Here is a 22,483-nt window from a genome sequence, read left to right on the forward strand (position 1 = left end):
CCCCCACCACACACCCACCTTTCTGCCTGCCCCAGACTTCTGCCTACGACTCTCCTCTCCAGCTGCCCCACACCCACAGTGTATGGGGTGGGGGTGGCACAGCTTGGGGGAAGCAGGTGGCTGAGGAATGTCTGCTGAGCATGTGACCAGGAACAACACTTGGTTATATTCCCTTCAAATGTGTTTGTTAAAAAAAGTTGTCTTCTTGCCATAAAAATGCACCTCAGAGTATTTTAATGGAGTCTTTAAAAACTCTGTTCTGGGATCGAGTCCCACGTCGGGCTCCCTGCATGGAGCCTGCTTCTCCCTCTGCCTGTGTCTCTGCCTCTCTCTCTGTGTCTCTCATGAATAAATAAATAAAATCTTTAAAACAAAACTTTGTTCAAGTTTGGATGATTATTAAAATCTTAACTATGGGGCAGCCCGGTGGCTCAGTGGTTTAGTGCCGCCTTCAGCCCAGGGCGTGATCCTGGAGCCCCGGGATCGAGTTCCATGTCAGGCTCCCTGCATGGAGCCTGCTTCTCCCTCTGCCTGTGTCTCTGCCTCTATCTCTCTCTCTGTGTCTCTTGTGAAAAATAAATAAAAACTTCAAAAAAATAAATAAATAACTGTGGCATTAGATTAAGGGTACTGTCTTATTTTCTTCTCTATACTTTTATTTTCTAAGGGTTCGACGGACATCCTATCGAGACCTTAAGACAGCAATGCTTTCCAAAATCGCTGTCTTAGGACTCCATGGGCTTCTCCAATTGGCTACCTCCAGAGACGACAGACAACTCAAGATATTTCACTCTAGAATCTTAAACAGCTATATGATTTTTCCTTTCCTCTCTCTTTGGATAAAATCTGAACCCTACAGAGAACTTGCCGTGCTTGCGGTCCCCATATCAGGTAGCCCCTCTTGTCTTCCTCGGACCTTGCCCAGAGTCCAGGCCGCTTTCAGGCCTGGGTCCCCCATGGCAGGGCTGCAGGAGTTGCCAAGTCCAAATGGCCTCCGGACCCCCTCCCCACCCCACTGGCCATGCTGGAACCCCTTCCACAGAGCTACCCGCCTGCCTTATCCACCTGCTCCATGTCACAGAAGGATGTCACCTCTGGGCATAGCAGTGGTCTCTCTGCCCTCTGGTTTCTGACTGGAACATCAGCAGATGGGGCAGGGGGAGGAAAACGAGGTCCGATTCTGTGGGGTCACTGAGTATGTCAACTGAAGCTTCAGGCTCCTGGCCTGGAGTCCCTTTCCACTCCTGCCCACCCCCCTGCCCCATTTCAGGCTAAAGGATGCTAAGAGAACCCCTGGGGCTGTCCACATCTGTGTAAATAATCCCTTTATTAAACTCCCCTCCGATCATCTTAATCTGGGTGGTCCTTGTGTCCAGCTGAGACCCTGACTGGCACTCTGTCTCCCCAGGGCTGCAGGAAAGCGGCCCAGGTCAGAGGCTCATGCCAGCGACCATCTGGGTGGGCCTCTTTGCTGCCCAAGTCTCCATTCTGTGGTCCCTGCCAGACCAAGCCTCTACCAGACCAAGTCACCAAGCCGACTGCTTCTGAAGGGCCGCTCCTGGCTTCCTGAAGCTCCAGGTCTCCCACTTCCTCATTTCATCAACCATTCGTTCCACTTCCAGGTGCATGCAAACCTCACTAACATGGTTCTCCTGTAGCACGTGGTCCCAGTTCCCACTGTTCCCCACCTGGCGGCCTTGGCCCCCAGAGCTGCACATGCAGGATTAGTCCTTCCTCCAGGCCTTCATCTCTGCTGCTCTCTCCATCCCCGACCCCCTGGTGCCCTCTACCTCTCTCCCATCGGGCCAGCGCCCTCCCCTTCCATCCCTCAGCCTTCACTTCACTAGCGATTTGTCTTCCTCCCCACCAGGCCTTCACTGGGTGATGTTTGCTATGGATTCCTGAGCATTCCTCACCCTTCTGAGTCTACTGAAAACTCTTAAGGCAAGGGCAAATCCCATCCCCCCAACACCTGACAGGAGGAGCCAAGAACTGTTCATGTTCCCACTCACCTCCTCAAAGCTCTTCTTCTCTGAATCAGCAGGAATCACATTTTCCCGATGTTTGGGCAGGTTGTTGGGGAATCTCTCCAGCATCTTGGTAGATGCAGACAGGGGGGTTTCATGGTGTCCTGTGGAGGAAACAAACTTCCATGAGAACAGCTCTGTTTAGCTCTAATGTGAAGTGAATCCCATATTACTCAGAAGAGCCAGTTAACTCTCACGCTGTGCTGTTGGCCCCCACAACACACTTTCCTTTTGAATCTCTCAGTGTGATTCGGGTCACATCCTATGATCTTTCCACTGTTGTTGCAAACCTATCAGAGATTTTATGGTCTATATTTCCTAGACAAAAATAAACAAGAACTCGTCCGCACTATGAACATTTCTTGATTTGGAAAACTCTTTTTCTTTCAGTCAGTTCTCTATCTACAAGATTGTTCTTTCAGGGAAACCTCATTCTGTTCTGAACCATTGCCAGTTTCCCCTTATGAGAACTGTGAGACATGCTTTGCTGGGAAGCAGGATGTCTTCATGTGGGATCTACCTGCTTCAGACCCTGCTATCAGACTTGCAGATGGGGCCCAGGGATCTGAATGGGAGTTTCTCTGGCTACCTCTGGGGCTAACAGGAAACATTCGCTCTAGAAGAAAATAGGTTATCTTTCCACATGCTACTTTGCACTGTAGTGCCCTCCCTGTCCCTGCCCCCAGGACCTGTTCTCAGGGTTTTGAGTCCTGCCTCCTCCGCAGGGACCTAGTAACAGCCCACAATGGACATGATTAGCCTGGATCCTTCTTTCTTCCTGTACCTCTGATCATAGACAGGGGTCTCCCATAGCTGGGCCTCTGGTACTATCATGCTGCACACTAAACCAACTGTTCTATAAGCATAATTATAAGATCCCAACACATTTTTGTACAAACAGTGGCCAGTCTTAATGATTTATCTATTCTATCATCATTGTATCCAGGCTCCTGAATCAGGATCTCTGGGGGTCACACATGTGTGTTTGAGGAAGCTCCCGGGGGAAGCCAAAGTCACCCCAGGTTAGGGCCACTGCTCTGGGGAAACCCAGAAACCACACCACTCAAGCTAAATGGACTCCTTTTATTTTCAAAACCAATGTGGAAGTGGAGATATCCTTCATGTGTTCCACAAAAACCAAATCAAAGAACACGGTTGGAAATAAAAGAGCAGCTCATTTTACCTGTGGCCCCGAGTCTATGCAAAGATTGTCAAGTAGTTCCCCGGCCTTATTTAAAGATGACTAGCTTTGGAGTTCTTCCAAAAGGTTTCAGAAGGTGGATGGTTCCCTAATGACTTCTTCATACTTTGTTGATTTTGCGACCTAGCCATGAAGACCTTTTTTCCATATTTTTTATAGTCTTATGTACATACTTCCTTAGTTCCCAATAATTTTTTCACTTCCTAGCCACCTTCGTTGGTGCATAAAACCATGTGACCTTGTGCTTTTAACAGCCTCCATTCATCTGCTACTTTCCTCCTCACACTGGTCCACTCCTACATGCTCTTGAAACTAGTTCTGGCCACAAAAAAGGGGGGAGGGTTAGAATTCATTTTGTTATCTCCTTTGTCCATTATTTGGTAGAAATAATAACCAGAAGAAAAATGGCTACAAGGAGTCACGAAGAACAAAGAACAAGACCTGGACAACCATAAAGGGACTGATCAGGACTCTAGTACACTCAGGTTCTTGTTTGCAATACCCCAATACCCCCTATGGGGCTGATGCTGAGGGCCTCCTGGGCCCACACTCTTCTTCCCAGCTGTTCCACATCCTCTCCCCTCCCCACGCCTCCAGTGCTGCCTTCTCTGCCCTGTCCCCCTCAGCAGCTAGCACCCACTCGCCTCCTGTCCCCCTCACAAGGCTGCAACCCCACGTCTCACCACCTCTGGGGCTGGGTGGGAGGCAGCAGAACAGGGGGGATATGGGGCAAAAGGAAGGCAAATCAAATTCGAGAAAACTGCCCTGCTCTAATTCCTTGGGACACTTGCCAGAGACACAGCTCCTCTCCTGTGACTCTGCCTTCATTGGTCACACTCACTGTCTTTGAGTGTCATCTCAGCTTATCTCTGTGGCTGACAGGACCCCCAATCCATTCTGAGGGCCACTGGCAAGGGCAGCAAAAACAGAAGAGAAAGGAAGAGGAGATCGCCCCCTCTCATACACACACCGGGGACCTGTGCCATGGCTCCCTGACCCAAGACCAGCCTTGACCTCTTCACAGCCCTTTATCCCTCCTGGGTCTCCAACCCTCTCCCCTCCCCCAGGCCAACTCCCAGGGAATTCTTCTGTAGGAATTACTCCAGTTTCCTGTAAGTGGAATAACATGGGTGTCTACCTCACAAGGGGCCACTGGCAGAAATGAGGCAATGGGTTCTACTCAGGCCTGGCACATAGCAGCCGGTCAGTGGGCCAGATAACTGCACAAAGGTTATGTCAGTCAGTAACTGGGTTTTGGAACATTAAATGATTTTTGAGAGCTGACTTGGTAACACAGCTACCCTGTTTATCTTCCTTCGGAGTAAAAAACGTTCCCAGGTCAGAAAGACTGTCTTGGACCTGAGGGAGCACAAGGCCGAGTTGACCACGGTAACTAATAAGCCCTGGCCTTTGCCCACCAGGGGGCAGCACGCTGCAGCCTAAACCCAGGAGAAATGCACTCTTACCTATGAGAAGCCAGTAGTTCCTCAAGTAGTTGAGCTTGTTCTTCCCTTTGAGCCCAGGGTCAAACTTTAGGTCGGTGCTGGGCGTGATCACACATTCCCCTTTATCTCCAATGGTGACCCCGTCGGTCTGGGGGCCTTCCAGCAAAGGCAGAGTGCTGCCTCGGGGCTATGAATAAAGAACTGGTGTGAGGTCTGGGGCAGCCCTCGGATACAAGCACGCAAGGGAAGTGATTTCTGGTGCGGGGCTGGTCCAGGGCAAGACACAAAGGCCCTCAGAAGGCTGAAGCTCCTCCCTGAACACGTGACAATGTTGTGCTGACATCTTTATCATGGACAGCTTCTTAAATTCTTATATCTGGGAACTGGGAAGAACGTGTGTGGAAATCTCAGAGGCCACTGTGAGAAGCAGAGGTAAGTGAAGGAGCCCAGTCTATACGCTGACCCAGGTGGAACAATCTCCAGCCAGGAGCCCAGTGCTGACTCAGCACTTTAAAGAGGCTAGTGAGGTCTGAGGAGGCCTTGAGAGGTTACAAAAGGATGGATTTGAGCAGAGAAAAGAAAGGAAGGGAGAACATTTGAAGCAGGAGGCATAGCCTGAACACAGGTGAAGAAAGGCAAACAGGAATCTTCCGGAATCAGGGAGAAGATGGACTGTACAACTCCCACAGAGATCCGAGTAGTGTGGTAGAGGGCCTCGAGGGCCTGGACTGAAGAGGGCATGAACACCAGCTTAGGCAGTTTAGACTTCAATATGAAAGCAAAGTGGAATGACCCTAGGCTTAGGAAGCTGCTCTTGTCATGCAACTTTCCTCAAGAAGTAGAATGTGGTATGGGCAGAAACTGTTTCTGAGGCTCTAAGACCTGTGAATGGAACAGGAGTGCTTGGGGAGGAGGCTGCACCTGTGAGCCCCCCATAGAAGACTTACCACCACGGCAACCCCCTCGTGAACCATGGAGGGGGAGGCATACAGGCTAGTAGAGTATTTCCCAACATACAGGGTGGGCCTAGGAGACAAGCAGAAACACGCATTCCGTTTAATTTCTGCATTCCACAAAAGGCACCTTTCTGAAGAGAAGTATCCCAGCCCCAAATGCCATGCTAAGAATAACCAGATTAACCCCTAGCACCCCGAGCAGTGGGATGTGAAGGCAGGGCTACCATCCTGGGAAGCTGGGCTGCAGGCCCCAGCTGTCACTCACTGCCTACAGAGGTGTGCACAAGTCACCCAACTGCAAGCCTTGGTTTCCTCATCTGCAAAGGGCAGAGCTACACTAGAGCATCCCCATGATGGCCTGCAGAAAGAACTATGTGGTGTGATAATCCGGGAAGGACTGAATGCTTGCAACCCCTGCAAAGCTGCTAAGATGGCCCTGGCCACAACATGCTCTGACAACTGAGCTGCCATTCTGTCTCATGATTCTTAGGGAGTCTAGGGGCTCTACAGAAGCCCTAAGAAATAGTCAACTGCTCTCATGTGGAGGACCACAACAAAAGGATACACAAAAAGTTCCAAACTGGGTGAGACTTCTGTTTCCTCAGCTGGTGGTCTGTCCCTGCCAGGGGCATCAAGGTGGGTGGGTGGGGGAACGGGAGGGTTTGGCTTTGTCTGTGGGGTCAGTGTGAAAATGTGGGGGCTGCACCTCCAGACCCTTGTGATTACCAAGAGCGGGTTTGGGATTGGTCATCCACTAAATTCTTGAAACCTCTCTCAACAGATACCTCATGTATGAAAGGTGTCGTACACCTTAGAGAGCACTGTCACAGTCTCATCTGCCCCCTCTGCAGTGCTGTAAAGTGGGAAACAGGGATTCAGCAAGGCCAAGGGACCAAGTTATAGTTTGGGAACAGGTGGGGATGGCGAATACAAGCCTGCTGAGTCTCAGACAATACATGTGGTAACCTTCTTTCCCCGATTTTGGAAATGAATATAACTTATAATAAAAATTTGGGAAATACAGAAAGTTAAAAAGTAAATCTATCGCTATACTCCCGCCAGATCTATCCAAATTGTACTGTGGTTATGTATCAGCAGTCTCTTTCTTACCCCTGTCCATAATTTTACTTAATATTCAAGAATTCTGAAGTCAGGGGATGTCCCAGTTCTTATACGTATTGAGAGCTTTCTGACTGAGCCAGTCCTGGCCCTTCCTATACCTCATGGCTTCAAAGATGTGTGCCCTGAGCCCTAGAGTCCTGTGTACGGTATGCCACGATGCAGCAGGACCAGGGTATTTGAGTCACAGCTGCCCTCTTCTGCCCCGGGTTCCTTGACTCACGTCAGCTTGCTCTTGGCCTCCGTCTCCTTGGGGAATGGGTACTTCCATTTGGTGATGCGGCCCACCTCCCCAGACATGAAGGTCAGATAGCGCAGGGTCTCCACGGCGACGTTGATGTGCATCACCTTCTTCAGACCCTCCCGCTGCCAGACATAGAAGGCCACCACAGGGGAAGCATAGTTTTGGATCCACAAGACATCACCAGATTCACTGTCCACCGTCACCACCAGCCCATCACCGTTGGACACAAAGTGGGACATCTCTGTACAGATCAAATAAACAAAGCATGCGGTCTCACCCCGTCTTGTGACCACATCCTCTCTCTCCTAGCAGGTTGCAATCACTCAGCTAGAAGTAACAAGGCTTCTGGAGTATTCTCAGATACTCCTGACAATTTCACTTGTTTCCAAAGAACCTGTGTAGGCTCTACAACATCAAGGCAGTGAGAGCTGCCTGCTTTATAAACACAAGACAGGGTTGCTCTGTGGAAGGCAATCTACTTGGTGAGATTCTTCAGCACTCTATGTGATTAGTAAGAGTCAATTAGTAAGAAGGAAGAAAGTGCCAGTGGAGAGGACTAGGATTCTGATATTTCATAGCTATCATTTCAAACCAATTGATCCAGTTGAAAGTCAAAGTTGACCACTGACACTGCCCGCGTCTGCCCACAGAAGAGACTTCTGTCCAACTTTCAGGTGTCATTGTTCAGACAGCAAAACTGGCTTTCAGTTTTCATTTGACTTGGGGGAATGTTTATGAGAGACGTGAACTAGGGGATGAGTCACATTTAAGGGGTGGGTTGTTCATGGCACAGATGATACTTAATTCTGCCTCCCATGGGCTTTTGGTACATCCCCCTGTGACACAAAGGGACTCAATAAGACACATCTGTCCTCCTCCCAGGCTAAACTCCCCACCCACTTTACTAAAGTTCCCCTCCACCCTTCTCACCCAGGTCCCTGCCTTCAATGCTGACTGTCCAAGTATGTACTACAAATCCTTAGAAAGCCCAGAAGCTGGTGGCCAGGAGTGTCTTAAAAGAAAATCCAGCATCTTGGAGTGATCACTTCCTCACAGGTCACAAATACCTAGCCACCCTGGTGGAGCTGCCCAGGAGCACTTACTGTAGTCCCCGTCGTCCTCAGGCAGCGAGGCTGCATAGTCGAAGTAGGTGGCATTCCACCGGAGCTCCCGGGTTTTGGTGTCGTACATGGTGATGGTATACTCTGGAGAACACATACCAGCCTGTTACCTGGAGGGGCCACAGCACCTGCTGAGGTGCTGACCTTAACTACATTGCAACAAATCCCTTCTACATTGTGTGTAAAATGTCTAGGTCATCCATGTGGAAAGAGAAAGGCCACGTGGACGGGAACTAAAGTCCCAGACACAGGAGTGAAGCAGGCCGACAGCATGTGGAGCAAGGCCCAGCCACTCACACTGTGCCCTTGAACTCATGACTCACAGAATCAATATCATGGTGTTTATTTATTTATTTTATTGCACATCACTATTTTATTTTTTCGGTCACAGTTTCTTACAACCACCTATGTTATGGGGTGGTCTACTGTGTAGCCATAAATAGCTGATATTAGAAATCAGTACCTAGAAATGGGATAAGGACACGACAAAAAACTGAAACATGTGGCACTGGCTGGGACAAGGTGGCAGGGGAGGGACTGGCAGGTTGGCGTGGAGACCAAAGGAGCAGTAAGGAAACTGCTCCTGGAAGTTGAAGACGGGGTGGCCCAGGTTTATACAGTGGTGACACCATTAGTAAGACTACTGTTTGCAGTAACTTGGAAAAGCACAAGAAAGCACCTAAGGGACTTGCAGATCTGGCTGAGATCTCCAGGCAGAATGCAGAAAGCACCAAGGAGTCTCTCTTAACTGCATATGATATAATGCAAGACAGATACGCTGAAGAAGACACTGTTCAGTTTCCAAGCTGAATACAGAGAAAAATATGGAAGCACCAGGACTGGCACTCCAGCTGGGAAAGAGTCTCACTATAAAAAAAATGGCCTCGGGATCAAGATTAAATCAAGGCAACAAGGTGCATACCTGATGGAGAGAGACCCACTACCTAACGTCTTTAAAAATGGCACTGCTTATTCTGGGAACTGGAAAAGGTTTAAGTCCGGGAAATAGAGCCAAAGAGGCAGAAGAGGCAGTGGCTGCATCATGAAGGCTTTGCAGGCTGTGGTGTTTTGGGCTAATCCCTTAGGCAATGGGGAGCCATTGTGGAGTCTTCTAAAGGGGAATGACATGGTAAAAATCTGTGTTTGAAGGAGACAGCTCTGGCCATCTTCTAGAGAATGAAGCCCGGAGGAAGAGATCCAGAAGGTGCTACTTCAGGTCTTTTTTGGGAAATAGGCAGGTTGAACACAACAGAAGCTTCCTTCTTACCTGTTCGCCCAAGATACAGCAGAGAGGTTGATGGGCAGAGACTGTCTGCAAAGGCCGATGACAAAGTCTGCTGCTTCTCCCCGGTCAGAAGGTCAATAACATACCAGATGTCCTGCTTTTTACCTGAAAGGTCACAAGGACACACTGGTTTACACTCACCCCATAAGGGAGGAAAAAAGTATCTCTACCAAACTAGCAGGCCAAGATATTTTCTGTGCTGGGAGGCCTGGAGTCCTCCTGATGTTGAAGACATTTCTATGATGCTCTGAGGGTGACAAGGTGAATGCTACTGTGGAGATAATAAAACTTCTTGGGCTGCTGGGTCTTATAATAACTTAATAACCTAATGATGGTTTAAAAATGTCTTCAAGCATAATAACCTAATAAAACTCAGATTTCACTGCTTTGATTAATGACCTTAAATATGAAGACCTGGCCTCTGAAGGGTAATCCTTTTCCCACAGATCAGGATCTATATAAATATGGAAATGCACACAGGGGTTCATCTCTCTGGTAACCATCATTCATAGATCTCCACACCCCTACTAATGAGCCCACATGTAAAGAGGATCTATAGCTACTGTTTGTAACTCTGACTGGTTGGTATCTGGGACTGAGTAGCAAAGTTGGTTGCAATCTGGTGCTAATGAGGCCAAACTTATCTCAGTCTCTGACCCTAGTCAGTAAGTTATTCCCTGGCCACACACTACACCCCTATATCTCAGTCAGCTAGATTAAAAGGTATGAACAGGTGGACAGCATAGCCAAACAACATTACTGGGAAAACTTAAAGCATGTGCATCTACAGTACATACACCAGAGCAACTGGCTAATGATGGGTCAGCAGTATGGGCCTCCCACCTGAAAGTTAACACATTCACCATAAGGTATGTATGTCTGTTTTGTAAGGCAACACGTCTGGTCACTTGTATCTTCCTAACTTATTGGCCAAGAGTCCTATGTCAAGGGATTCTTGGAAGCAGAGTACAGAGATGTTGGGAAGATCATAGCACATCAGAATTTCCAGAGCTACACTAAGTTCTAACAGATATAACATATACGCCTAGTCTACATATATGAAACTTGTCCGTGATGACAACTTTCTGTTCTCAATGACAAAATCTCTTTTTTTTTTTTTTTTTAATTTATTTACGATAGTCATACAGAGAGAGAGAGAGGCAGAGACACAGGCAGAGGGAGAAGCAGGCTCCATGCACCGGGAGCCCGACGTGGGATTCGATCCCGGATCTCCAGGATCGCGCCCTGGGCCAAAGGCAGGCGCCAAACCGCTGCGCCACCCAGGGATCCCTCAATGACAAAATCTTAATATGAAAAAGATCTGCAGAAAGAGTGAAAATATCACCAAATAGCTCTGTCCGTGATCCCTTTCCATATGATATGACACCCTTCTGGTTACTTCGAGGGCTACTATAGTCTGAATAACTTGGCTACCTCTTAAAGGATGGACTGGGCAATTGCCAGTTTTAAATATGTTTAATGAACTCACTTAAGAAGTCACCACGCAAAGATGATAAAAAACCCACTATCCTAAATGCATCATAAGAGATGAACCTCTGGCAAAAGCTAAAAGCCCAGACAGGCAACAGTGACACAGACAGTCGGAAGATGGCCAGGAGTGGGGAGCCTGGGCAGCTCAGCTGGTTAAGTATCTGCCTTCAGGTCAGGTCATGATCCCAGGGTCCTGGAGTTGAGCCTACATTGGGCTCCCTGCTCAGTGGAGAGTCTGCTTCTCCCTCTGCCCCACTCTGCACTTGTGCTCTCCCTCTCTCAAATAAATAAATAAAATCTTAAAAAAAAAAAAAAAAGTCAGGTAGGCCTGGAGCATGGCCCAAGGGAGAGAGAGAAAAAGCCTGTATTGATCACTTCCTTTGAATCCCGAGGCTTCCTCATCCGGAAGGTGTGGAAGAAAGCAATAGCCTCTGTGTTCCAGGCAAAAACTTAAAATCCAGCCTGCACTTGAGGCCCAAAAATACATATAAAGCTCCCGAGGCATGAATAGGCAATAACCACTTTCAGTTCCTCAGAAGGAAAGCTGCTATGTAAATACAGGATATTATTACTACTATGATTTCAAGATAAACACAGCTCTCCTTTGTATTACAAATGCATTTTTATTGACATTTTGGCAGCAAACACAGTAAAAGAAAAGCAGGTGATCTGATGCTTTCAAAGAGGTGACCCCATAGGTATGAAGGCGGCTTATCTAGCCAAGCTGTTAAGTGCTGTTTTATCCAATATTCTGATAGCAGGAAATACTATGAAAGTCCTATAATTAATAGGCAGAACCTGGCTTCCCTTTCTTGGCTCAGACTATTGTGTTCACTTTAAATTTCATCCAACTGCTTCTGGGTATGTTGCAATCTTTAAATCACAGGGGTAAGTCAACACAGCAACTAAAAGCTTGTTAAATGAGTAACCATATTAATGGTGTCAGGTCTGCTCCCAAGGGGGGCGGGGGGCTTTCTTAATTGGTCAGCTGATCCTGGCGTGAAGAAGCATAATCAAGGCAAGAAAGACCTTTCTCAGAAGGGTTGGTGGGGAGTCACTGCACACCTCTCTCTCCAACGTGCCACTTTCCCAGATTCTGGGACTCCTTTCCAAACAGATCAAAGTTTCAGTGTTGAAAACAGGAACTCTTACCCATGTAGAGAATTCCATCTGAACTTCGGCATGGGGATGCCTGTACCAATTCTGGGATGGTAAAAGGAAGTTTCTTTACAAAAAAAAAAAAAAAGAGGCAAAGGAAAAAATAAGTTAACCAAGTCTTGTGCAATTATTATAATTTTACTGCACAATCTGTTTCTGTTACCCAATTCTGCTAAAAAGAGAGAAGCAGTGTTGATGGCTGATGGGAGCTTTCCCAACTGGAAACCAAGGAGAAGGGATGCCCCAGGCTTCCATATCCACTTTGATCAAGCCTCCAGCTCTCAGCTCCCCGTCAGGAGCTCCTTAAAGTATCTTGTCCAGAGCACTTCTGGGGAAGACACAAACCTTTTCTGAAAAGACTTATACAAATATGGAGAAGTTACACAATCTTTGAAATTTGGAGGGGGATGGGGCAGAAAGAATTCTGTCTTGGAAAACTGACCCAGAGCCAGCTAGGCTGAGTGGAATGACGTACTTTTCAGAGTGTAGGTGAGCCGTAAGATTAATTCTGAAGAGAAACAACCTCAGTACCCAGCTGAAGCTTTAAGGGAAAGAAATCAGCATTATGCAGGTGACCTAGGAGTTCAAGGTGGAGCAAGTCGTTTTAATGTTTCCTTAATTAAACAATGCTCCACTGGAAAAACAAGGAAATTAAGCCTTTTGGTATTAAAAGGAAATTATGGTAGATGCCAGGAAAAAGAAACTCAAACTCAACCACATGTTTCAACTGCATTTCATCATAAAACTGATTCTTCTGAGTCTACAGCTGACATCTGATAAGTTCCTTTGGTTAATGTTCGTTTCGGTATACTTTATTTTTGGAACATTCTGTGTTCTTGAAACTATTCTGTAGATACCTGCTTCTACTATACTGTCATCTTTTTCTCCAAAAAAGAGAGTTCTCTCTAGCTTTAATAAACAAAACTTTACATAATCAATCATTTGGATTTTCCGATTATCCCAACATTTAAACTAGGCCTTCGAAAAAGGAAAAATGCCACAGAGAGGCTGTCATGACTGACTGGGTTTGTGCCAGATGTTCTGGAGAATCAGAAAGTAGTTGCCAGGCTTCTAGTCTGGAGTCCTACAGTGTTTGCTGAGCATTTCTACAGGTCTACCTGTTCAAGGCCCAACCTGGGAGACACCTGGTTCCTGGAACTGTTAACCTACAACAGGAAAATGTGAGGCGGAATGGAGTGGTCAGAGCATTTTGGAAGTTCAAGCTCAAGTCTCAAGTTCCAACAATTGACGCTTTGGCCTTGGGCACATTCCTTCACCTCTACGGGCACTGTTTCCACGCCTCCTACATGGGTTACCGTCTCTATTCCAGAAGGCTCCTGAAACATGAGACAACTTCCACAAATCGCTCCACATGGTGTTCAGCAAACAGAGTGTTTCAGAAATAGGTTCTGGGAATGTGAAGGGAAATGCTGATGATGAAACACACACACCTCTACGCAAGGCTTGCTTTCCTCCCATCTGTTCTGGTCATGGGCATTCAGAAGTTTATGTTAAAATATCCCAATTAGAGCTCACTGCCACTTACAGTCTAGACCACTGGTTCTCAATCCAGGCTGCACATTACAATCACTTGGAAGCTTTTTTTTTTTTTTTTTAACTCTATTGAAGCAGAACATACAAACAGCACACGTGAGTATACAGCTCAGCTTACTTCAACTGTGCAAAGCATCCACATGAAGCAGCACGATTTTTCCAGCACTTCGAAAACCCTCTTCTTGCCTTCTCTTCCAATCATAACTTTCCAGGGTAATCATTATCCTAACTTCAAGACAGCATAGACTTGTTTTTCCTGTCTTTGAACTTTATATAAATGAATCATTCAGTGTGCAGCCTTTCTTGTTTGTCATCTTTGGTCCAACCTTAGGTTAGTAAGATTCATCCATGCTGCTGTGCAGAGTTGCAGACTGTAGGCTCTCACTGGTGTAGACTATTAAATTATATCGCTATTCCATAATTTCTCTATCCTGTCCACTATTAATGCTTTCCTTATCCTGTTTACTACTGATGCTGTCTGGGTTGTTTTCACTTCTTGATTATTTTCAGTAATGTTGCAGTACGTTTGGGTAGCTGTCTTTAGTGAACACACATGGGCATTTCTGCTGGGTACATAATAAGCTGGGAAGGATTACTGGGTCCTAGGGCTTTACAGATTCTGCCAAACAGTTTCCAAACTGGATATACCAAGTAGCACTTCCACCAACAGTGTCCAGGAGCTCTGATGGCTCCGCTCCCCCCCATCATCTGTTTGTCTACTTTCCTCATTCTAACCACTCTAGTATTAGTAGGGCATTGGGATTTTATTTATTTATTTTTAAATTTATGATTTTATTTATTTATTCATGAGAAACAGAGAGAAAGGCAGAGACACAGGCAGAGGGAGAAGCAGGCTCCATGCAGGGAGCCCCACGTGGGACTCGACCTCAGGTCTCAAGGATCACGCCCTGGGCCGAAGGCGGCACTAAACCACTGAGCCACCCAGGTGTCCCAAGACATTGTGATTTTAACTTGCATTTCCCTAATGACTAATAAAGCTGAGTATTCTTTTCATATGTTTATTGACCATTTGGATATCCTCTTCTCTTTCTCTACTGGGTTCTCCTTTTTTAAAAGTAATCCATAGGAGTTTGGGGTGCCTAGGTGACTCAGTCAGTTAAGCATCTGCCTTTGGCTCAGGTTATGATCCCACGGTCCTAGGATGGAGCCCTGCATGGGTTTGCTGCTCAGCAAGGAGTCTGCTTGTTCCTCTTCTTCTGTCCCTCCCCTCTGCTTGTGTTCTCTCACTTTCTCTCTCAAATATAATCTTTAAAAAATAATAATAATCCATAGGAGTTCTTTACATATTCTGAATATGAATCCTTTGTTGGAGTCATATATGTATTGCCAGTTCAGTGTATTCCAAATACATCCTGCCTTTCTTGATGATGTCTCTTAATGAAGAAAAACTCTTAATTTTAATATAATCCAATATATCAATTTTTTCCTTTATAGTTAGTGTGGAGTATTTCTGTTTTGTTTATCTTATCCTATTTAAGAAACCTTTTCTGGGGCACTTTGGTGGCTCAGTTGGTTAAGTGCTGAACTCTTGATCTTGGCTCAGGTCTTGATCTCATAGTTGTGAGTTTAAACCCTGCACTGGGCTCCATGTTGGGTGTGGAGAAGGAAGGAAGGGAGAGAGGAAGGAAGGGAGGAAGGAGGAAGGGAAGGAAGAAAGAAAGGAAGAAGGAAGGAAGGAAAAGAATCTTTTCTTACTCTAAGGTTGTGAAGATATTCTGCTACTTTTTTCCCTTAAAGTTTGGTTTCATATTTCATACTTAGATATGTAATCTCTCTGAAACTGAGGTTTGTGTGTCTGGTGAAGGGTAAGAGTTAAGATACTTTTTCATGGACATCCCAGTTGACTCATGCCATATATTGAAAGACCACCCTTCCCCACTGCACACTGCAGCATCGCCTTTGTCATAAATCAGGTGATCATCCATGTGGGTGTGTTTCTAAATTCTCTTGTCCAGGGAGCTTTTAAAAATTGCTGATGACCTTGATCAATTAAATGGAAACTTCTAGGATTGGGATCCAGACTCAGTAGTTTGTTGTTGTTGTTGTTGTTGTTTTAAGAATTCTCCAGGTTATTACAATGTATAGCTAAGGCTGAGAACCACTGGGAAATTTGCTGGGGTGAATGTGGGTGGGGAATGCTTCAAACTACCCCCAATTTGAGAATCACTAGTTAGATCAAGTCCTGCTGCTAAAGGGAGTATTATACCTCTCTAGTGTAATTTTTTTTAAACTCTCAGGTGATCTCAATGTGCAACAGTTGAGGACCACTGGTCTGGAACCTCTGAAGTACACAAAGATTCAAAATATACTCACTGTCAGGCCTTCGTTATTCTTGCCCCCAAGTGTATACAGACTGCCATCGTTGGGATCCGGGAGGAAAGCAGGCCTAGAGATTGAGCAGTAAGTATCAGTGATAAGTTATAGTCCAGGGCACAGAACAAAATATCAAAGCCATGCAAAGTCATGATTGGGGTGAGGGAGGCATGCATGTGTATAAGACAATTCCACCCACTGCTCTTTCACTTTTAGCTACAAATAAAATATCCCTATGGTGATAGGCTATATTTGAGCAGAAAAAAGCAACCTGTAAGAAAAAAAGTTAAAAACCATAGAAGAGTAAGTCATTATTTGGTCAAAGTACTCTGGATGATGATAAATAAGTGAAAAGGACCCAGGTAAGTCTGCTTTTCAGTTTCTAAGTCAATTGTGTATAGAACTTCAACAATTAATATTTAATAGCATGGAACAGTACATAAATGGTAGGACAAATCTACCTTCAGTCTTCAACAAACATGTATTTTTAAACTGGAGGCAGTAAAAGCAGACTCTGAAAGCTTGACCTCAGAGAGAACTTGCCAAGGAGATATGGTGGTCTTTAACACGTGGCTTCCCATAAAGCAGATACGAGGTGATCTTTGATAAGGTTAATGTGGTGGAGTCTGAATTAGGACTAGGCACTCAAAAACCCTTTGTTCAATCTTTTCTGTACTTAGGATGTCCCATCATTTGAGCTCTTATAGGGGCTATAACACATACACTCTAGTAGCAGGTTACGCTCATGTTTCCTCTTCATGGTATGACACAATGAAAAGGGAGAGATTTAAACCCTTGGTAAGACTTTGGCAGTTTCGTAGGACTTAAACTCAACTGGAGTTTCATCTCAAGTAGGCCTTTTAATATCACTGCCTCCCTTCCCTGGGGAACTGACTGCCCAACACAGGTCATAGCACCCGTAAGACTTCACGTCTCCGTCATTCTCATTATACCTTAGGTGTACGTATATATGTGCTCCCAGCAGCTAGCTTCTTAAATACCGACTGAATAGTTAAGAAAATGAATTAAAGGAAGGTATCTAAGCAAATTAGAAGACTTACTCTTCCACATGTGTTGGAACCTGCAGAACAGGATCTGTGCAAAAGAACAACAAATGCAACATCAGACAGACTCTAAAATACCAGGATTCCAAGAAGGCCCCCAAGACAGATTCACAAGTGGTACCAATAACTTAAATTTCCCTTAAACTTACCAGATAAAGTATGTGAAGGGACTTTAGAAAACACATACCCAAAGACACAGATTGTCACTGAGATGGGATAGAGAATATAGCACAAAGGAACTGATGTCAAGAAATGAGCACATAGGGGCACCTGGTGTCTCAATCGGTTGAGCATCTGACTCTTGATTTCTGCTCACATCATGATCAGAGGGTCATGAGATCAAGCCCTGAGTCAGGCTCCGTGCTTAGCAGGGAGTCTGCTTGAGTATTCTTTCTCTCCCTCTGCCCCTCCCCCCTGCCTCTCAAATAAATAAATAGACAAATAGTTAAAAAAAAAAAAAAAAAGAAAGAAAGAAAGCACACATAACTTGGGGGATGGACATGAAGGAAGAATGAGTCTCAAAGCATAGTGGACAATGAGTCACAGTGTCACTATCTGACACATCAATGGCTTTTACAACCTAAACTGCCACCTTGTCACAGATACCTGGAGTGGCATTAGAAACTCCCATTAGGAAAAACAAAACTGTGGCTTAAGAACAAATCTTCCGGTTGATGAGAATTTGGTTGGTGGTAAATGGATACATCCCACCGGGGCAGCAAGATGGCAAACTTGGAGACTCCAAGTGCTTATTCCCCCTTGATTCCCTTTGATCCATCAATTCCATTTCTATAAAATCTAGTTTAAAAGCAATATAAGGGCAGCTCAGGTGGCTCAGTGGTTTAGCGCCGCCTTCAGCCCAGGGTGTGATCCTGGAGTCCCAGGACTGAGTCCTGCGTCGGGCTCCCTGCATGGAGCCTGCTTCTCCCTCTGCGTGTGTCTGTCTGTCTCTCTCTGTGTCTCTCATAAATAAATAAAATCTTTTAAAAAAAAAAGCAATATAAAATATAGAAAATGCTTTGTGTACAAAGACACAGTAGCATTACCAATGACTTACCTACTCAACGATAAGGTTAAATTAGGGAATGTTTGCTCGGCGGAAAATTAAGGCTTCTAAAAGGGCTTATACAATTTAAAAATGTACAAATCTTTATATTCTGATATTCAGGGGAAAAGATAACATGATACAGAATAGTAGTGCAGCTGAGGAGAAAATCTTCAATGCACATAGACAGAAACGATGGAAGGACAAAAAAAAAAAAGCCAATTGTAAGATATTTGTTGGAATTGTGACTCCTCTACCTCATCTGTATTTCCCCAAATTTGTCTAAGAACAGGCGTTACTTTTTAAACTGGGGGAAAAAGTGTTTTCTCAAAGTCACTTTTATACTTGCAGTAGTCAAGAATGGCAGAATTTCTCCCTCCCCAGATTCTCCCAGGCACGAAGCAAGAGGATGCTCCTAGTTCCTTGGGCTCGGTGGTGGTGGCCTGAGAGCGCACGGACACGAAAAGGGCGAACATCCACAGTCACGAGGGATTCCCGGCGACCCAAGCCCCGCGGGCCGCACAGGGACACCGCCTGCAAGTTCAAAGCTGGGGCTGAGGACGGCAGACACCGTCCCAGGATTCCGGACGCCCAGCTGCAGGCTCCGCGGGCCGTGCGCGACGTGACAGGTGCCCCCCAGTCACCCGGGATTCTCGGATGCAGAGAACCCTTTCAGGCCTTATCACGTGTTGACTTTGCTCTACAAGCCCGGCTCCTACCCGAAAGAATACACAGCGTTCGCGGGGACAGAGGTACACGCAGCACGCGTGGCCTGTGGGCGGCCCACAAACAATGCATCGAAGCAAAAACATGTTAGGAAACAGGAGGAACTGTCAGTTGGGAAGCCCGCGTTTCTCGTTCCCATTAATCCCCTCTCGGTACTGTCCCAGGAGGCTGATGCAAGAGACGGCAAAGAGGCGAGGCGCCCTGATGACCCCGCTCCCACGCAAGAGCGAGCGCGCCGACCTGCGACCTGCGAGGACACGGCACGCAGAGGGCAGCGCTTTTGGTTCCCTTCGGCGGCTTCACGGCATCACAGACAAACACAGCGGGAGAGGAGCCTGCAGGGATTCCAGCACGTCACGGAAACCAGACGCGGGGCCTGACAGGATCTGGAGTCCCCGTCACAGGCTTGTCTTCAGGTGCAGACTTCCCTGGTTCTCTAGGGCTCGTCCACTGTCACCTGACACGGAGGCCTGAAGTCCCAAGATGTGTCCCGCGCCTGACGGGTTCCAGTGAAGACACAGGCCACTGGCAGAAGCCGGGGAGGGACCCGAGGGACAGCTATGCAGGCTCTCGTCCACTCAGGAAAATTAGGTCCTGGGAGGAACACGCGCAGAGTAAGCCATGCGATGGCACCGCCATTCAGGTCAGCTCCGGCAGGGCAGCAAAGTCCTCTTGGCTTCTGAGGGGGAGCAGTGACTATACCCGAGGTATAGGGTAGATATACTTCTTTTTTTTCTTAAAGAATCATTTGAATCTGAGATTTGCTTTAAAATACTACAGAAAAAAGGTGTGCCTGGGTGGCTCAGTAGGTTAAGCGTCCAACTTTTTTTTTTTAAGATTTTATTTATTTATTGATGAGACATACAGAGAGAGAGAGAGAGAGAGAGAGACAGAGACAGAGACAGGCAGAGGGAGAAGCAGGCTCCATGCAGGGAGCCCGACGTGGGACTCGATCCCAGGTCTCCAGGATCACACCCTAGGCCGAAGGCAGCGCTAAACCGCTGGGCCACCAGGGCTGCCCAAGCATCCAACTTTTGATTTCAGCTCAGGTCATGATCTCAGGGTCCGAAATTGAGCCCCATGCTCAGTGGGGAGTCTGCTTCTCCCTCTCCCTCTGCCGCCCCCCCCACTTGCTTGCACTCTCTCTCAAGTAAAAAAATCTTTAAAATACTACAGAATAAAAAACCATATGCAAGGGGAGATAAAACAAAAAATGCCAGCCTATTGGTAACTGGTAAAGAGGAACATGGCAAGACTGGGGAGTTATTTTGCTATTCCTTCTACATATGCTTGAAATTTTCCATAACATAAAAGGATAAAAATATTTGGAAAGTCAGCGAAATAAAAGTAAACAGCATCATCTGAAAATGTGCAATGAAAGTCCAATGTGAAAAAGTGGTTGTTTTTATTTAATAATGAAAGCTGGTATCAGGTAAGATTCTTGCAAAAAAAAAAAAAGAAAGAAAGAATAAAAGATCCAGCTATGTGAAAAGCAACCTGGCCTAACTAGAAAGCTATAAACAAACACAGCTACAAAATAAGCCACGCTATCTATACAGAGACTGATAAGGATAAAAGCCATCCCACAAAGCTGTTTTACTTTCAGAAGGGAGAAAGGGTGTGTGGCGGGGGGAGGGTGGTGGTTACTTTGCAAGTATGAAAACAGGTGTTAAGGTAAAGGTAAGGCTATCGCAGGAGGAACTGACAGGCAGAAACAAATCTGCTCACTGCTCCCCGGGAAACAGCCACCGGACTGGACCCGATTCCCCCAGTGGGTCCAGCTTGGGCTTAAAATGGCACAACCCTTACAACCCGGAGACCTGGATGAGGTTGTATGACAGCTCATTGATACTGCTGTGCTATTTGAATCCTCCTTTTTAACTGGGGACAGAAATGGCTCAAAACAAATATTCATACCCTTCCTTTGCCCAAATTCACAAGGGTGAAGACTTAAACATTTTTATCTCCAAAAGAAGTGAATTTTCATCTTTCCGTGAATACCTTTTTCACCTTTATTCTCCATTCCATCCTTTCTGGACCTCAGGCCTTCTCCCTCTGTACTGGATCACATGCATACTCTCAACTTTGCTGTGCTACAGGTCTCTGTGGCTCCATCCGCAGCACCAATAGCCCTACTCTTTCAGCTAGTTCCCAACCATTCGGGTGATCCCATGTGCCTGCTGCCCTGATCACACACCAGCAGGCAGCCCCTCCACCGTCACTTCTGGTTCTGTGGCTCGTCCCAAGTCTCTCACCTCTGTGGCCCTGCATGTGTGATTTCTGTCCTCCTTCTGTCTTAGCTCTTCCCCTATCTACTCCAACAGGAAGGCGCATTTCCAGGTTCTCCCTCCAGTTATCTCAGAGAGCACACTCATCCCTGAAATTTCAACCATAACCACAATGGAAGATTTCAGGTCACCATCATCTTCTGAGCTCTTCTTTCTGTATCAACTGGACCTTTCCGCTATTTCCTACCAGCACCTCAGCCACCACCTGCCCAAAGTCATGCCCTTCATCTTTTAACTCAGACCCACTTCTACTCTTGACCATGTTATTTTGTTAACAGCACCACTATACTTTTAGAGGACAAACAGGCTCCAAATGACACTGGTGATACTCATTTCTCTCCAATACATCTCACCAGCTGCCAAACTCTATAGAGTCTAATCATTTGTTTCCTATGCCCAGTATCCCTCCATCATCAGAGCACCTTCTTCTTCTTCTTTTTTTTTTTAGAGCACCTCTTTTCCTGGTTTGTATGGCCTTTGGAATCAGATGAGTCTATGTTTAAATCCTAACTGCCAACTACCAGCTGAGTGACCTCAGCAAAATTACCTAATCTCTCTGGGCCCAAATTTCCTCAACAATAAAGAGAAAAAATAACACCACCAACCTCATGAGGCATCTCTGTGGATTGAATAAGAACTGTTTGTCAAGACTTAAAAAGTCTATGCCTTGACACAGAGAATGGTGATCCTTTTAAGGACAGAAGTCAGATTATTCTTCTCTACTGCTCAGAATCTTTTTTTTTTTTTAATTTACTTATTTATGATAGTCACAGAGAGAGAGAGAGAGAGGGAGAGACACAGGCAGAGGGAGAAGCAGGCTCCATGCACCGGGAGCCCAATGTGGGATTCGATCCCGGGTCTCCAGGATCGCGCCCTGGGCCAAAGGCAGGCGCCAAGCCGCTGCGCCACCCAGGGATCCCTACTGCTCAGAATCTTTTGGTGGTTCCTATCTCAATCGTAAAGATTGTCACACTGTAGCCTGCAAATCCCACACAATCCCACCCTCTAAGGCTCTCCCGCTATTTCCCCCTTTGCTTATTCCAGCCAAGCTGGCCTCTTCATATTCCTCAAATACTGTCTAGTGTGCCCCTGCCTCAGAGCCTTTGCATTTGCTAGTCCCCTGCCTACATCTTTGACCAAGTATCACCATCTCAGAGAGGTCTTTCATGAATACCTCCTACCCTGCCACCCCTCCTCCCTACTTGATTTTTCTCCATGACACTTACCACGTCTAAGTACAGTATATTTTACTTACTTTTAAAAATCGTTGACTCTAGCCACTGTTAATTACATAAAGACTGGGATTTATCTTTTGTTGTCTGCCATGTTTCTAACACCTCAAACAGTGCCTGGCACAGAGGAGTGTTCAACATATTGACTGAATGGAGCAATCAATTCATGTTAGTTTCCTTCCTACTTCTATTC

General features: G+C 46.2%; 1 protein-coding gene across 2 annotated transcripts in view; it reads right to left on the reverse strand.

Moving 5' to 3' along the window:
* The window catches only part of ERN1 (endoplasmic reticulum to nucleus signaling 1), an 85,621-nt gene that overhangs the window by 15,106 nt on the left and 48,032 nt on the right, over positions 1 to 22,483 (reverse strand). For both annotated transcript variants that reach the window (XM_055320620.1, XM_055320613.1), the window contains exons 3-11: positions 16,997 to 17,030; positions 15,936 to 16,008; positions 12,042 to 12,114; positions 9,381 to 9,503; positions 8,096 to 8,197; positions 6,972 to 7,233; positions 5,621 to 5,699; positions 4,695 to 4,860; positions 2,013 to 2,131 (exon numbers count right to left, since the gene is read on the reverse strand). In XM_055320620.1, coding sequence (XP_055176595.1) covers positions 2,013 to 2,131; positions 4,695 to 4,860; positions 5,621 to 5,699; positions 6,972 to 7,233; positions 8,096 to 8,197; positions 9,381 to 9,503; positions 12,042 to 12,114; positions 15,936 to 16,008; positions 16,997 to 17,030 — 1,031 coding nt within the window. The remainder of the gene's footprint in view (positions 1 to 2,012; positions 2,132 to 4,694; positions 4,861 to 5,620; positions 5,700 to 6,971; positions 7,234 to 8,095; positions 8,198 to 9,380; positions 9,504 to 12,041; positions 12,115 to 15,935; positions 16,009 to 16,996; positions 17,031 to 22,483) is intronic.

The sequence above is a fragment of the Nyctereutes procyonoides genome, unplaced genomic scaffold (assembly GCF_905146905.1).
Source record: "Nyctereutes procyonoides isolate TBG_1078 unplaced genomic scaffold, NYPRO_anot_genome, whole genome shotgun sequence".
NCBI classification, from domain to species: Eukaryota; Metazoa; Chordata; class Mammalia; order Carnivora; family Canidae; genus Nyctereutes; species Nyctereutes procyonoides.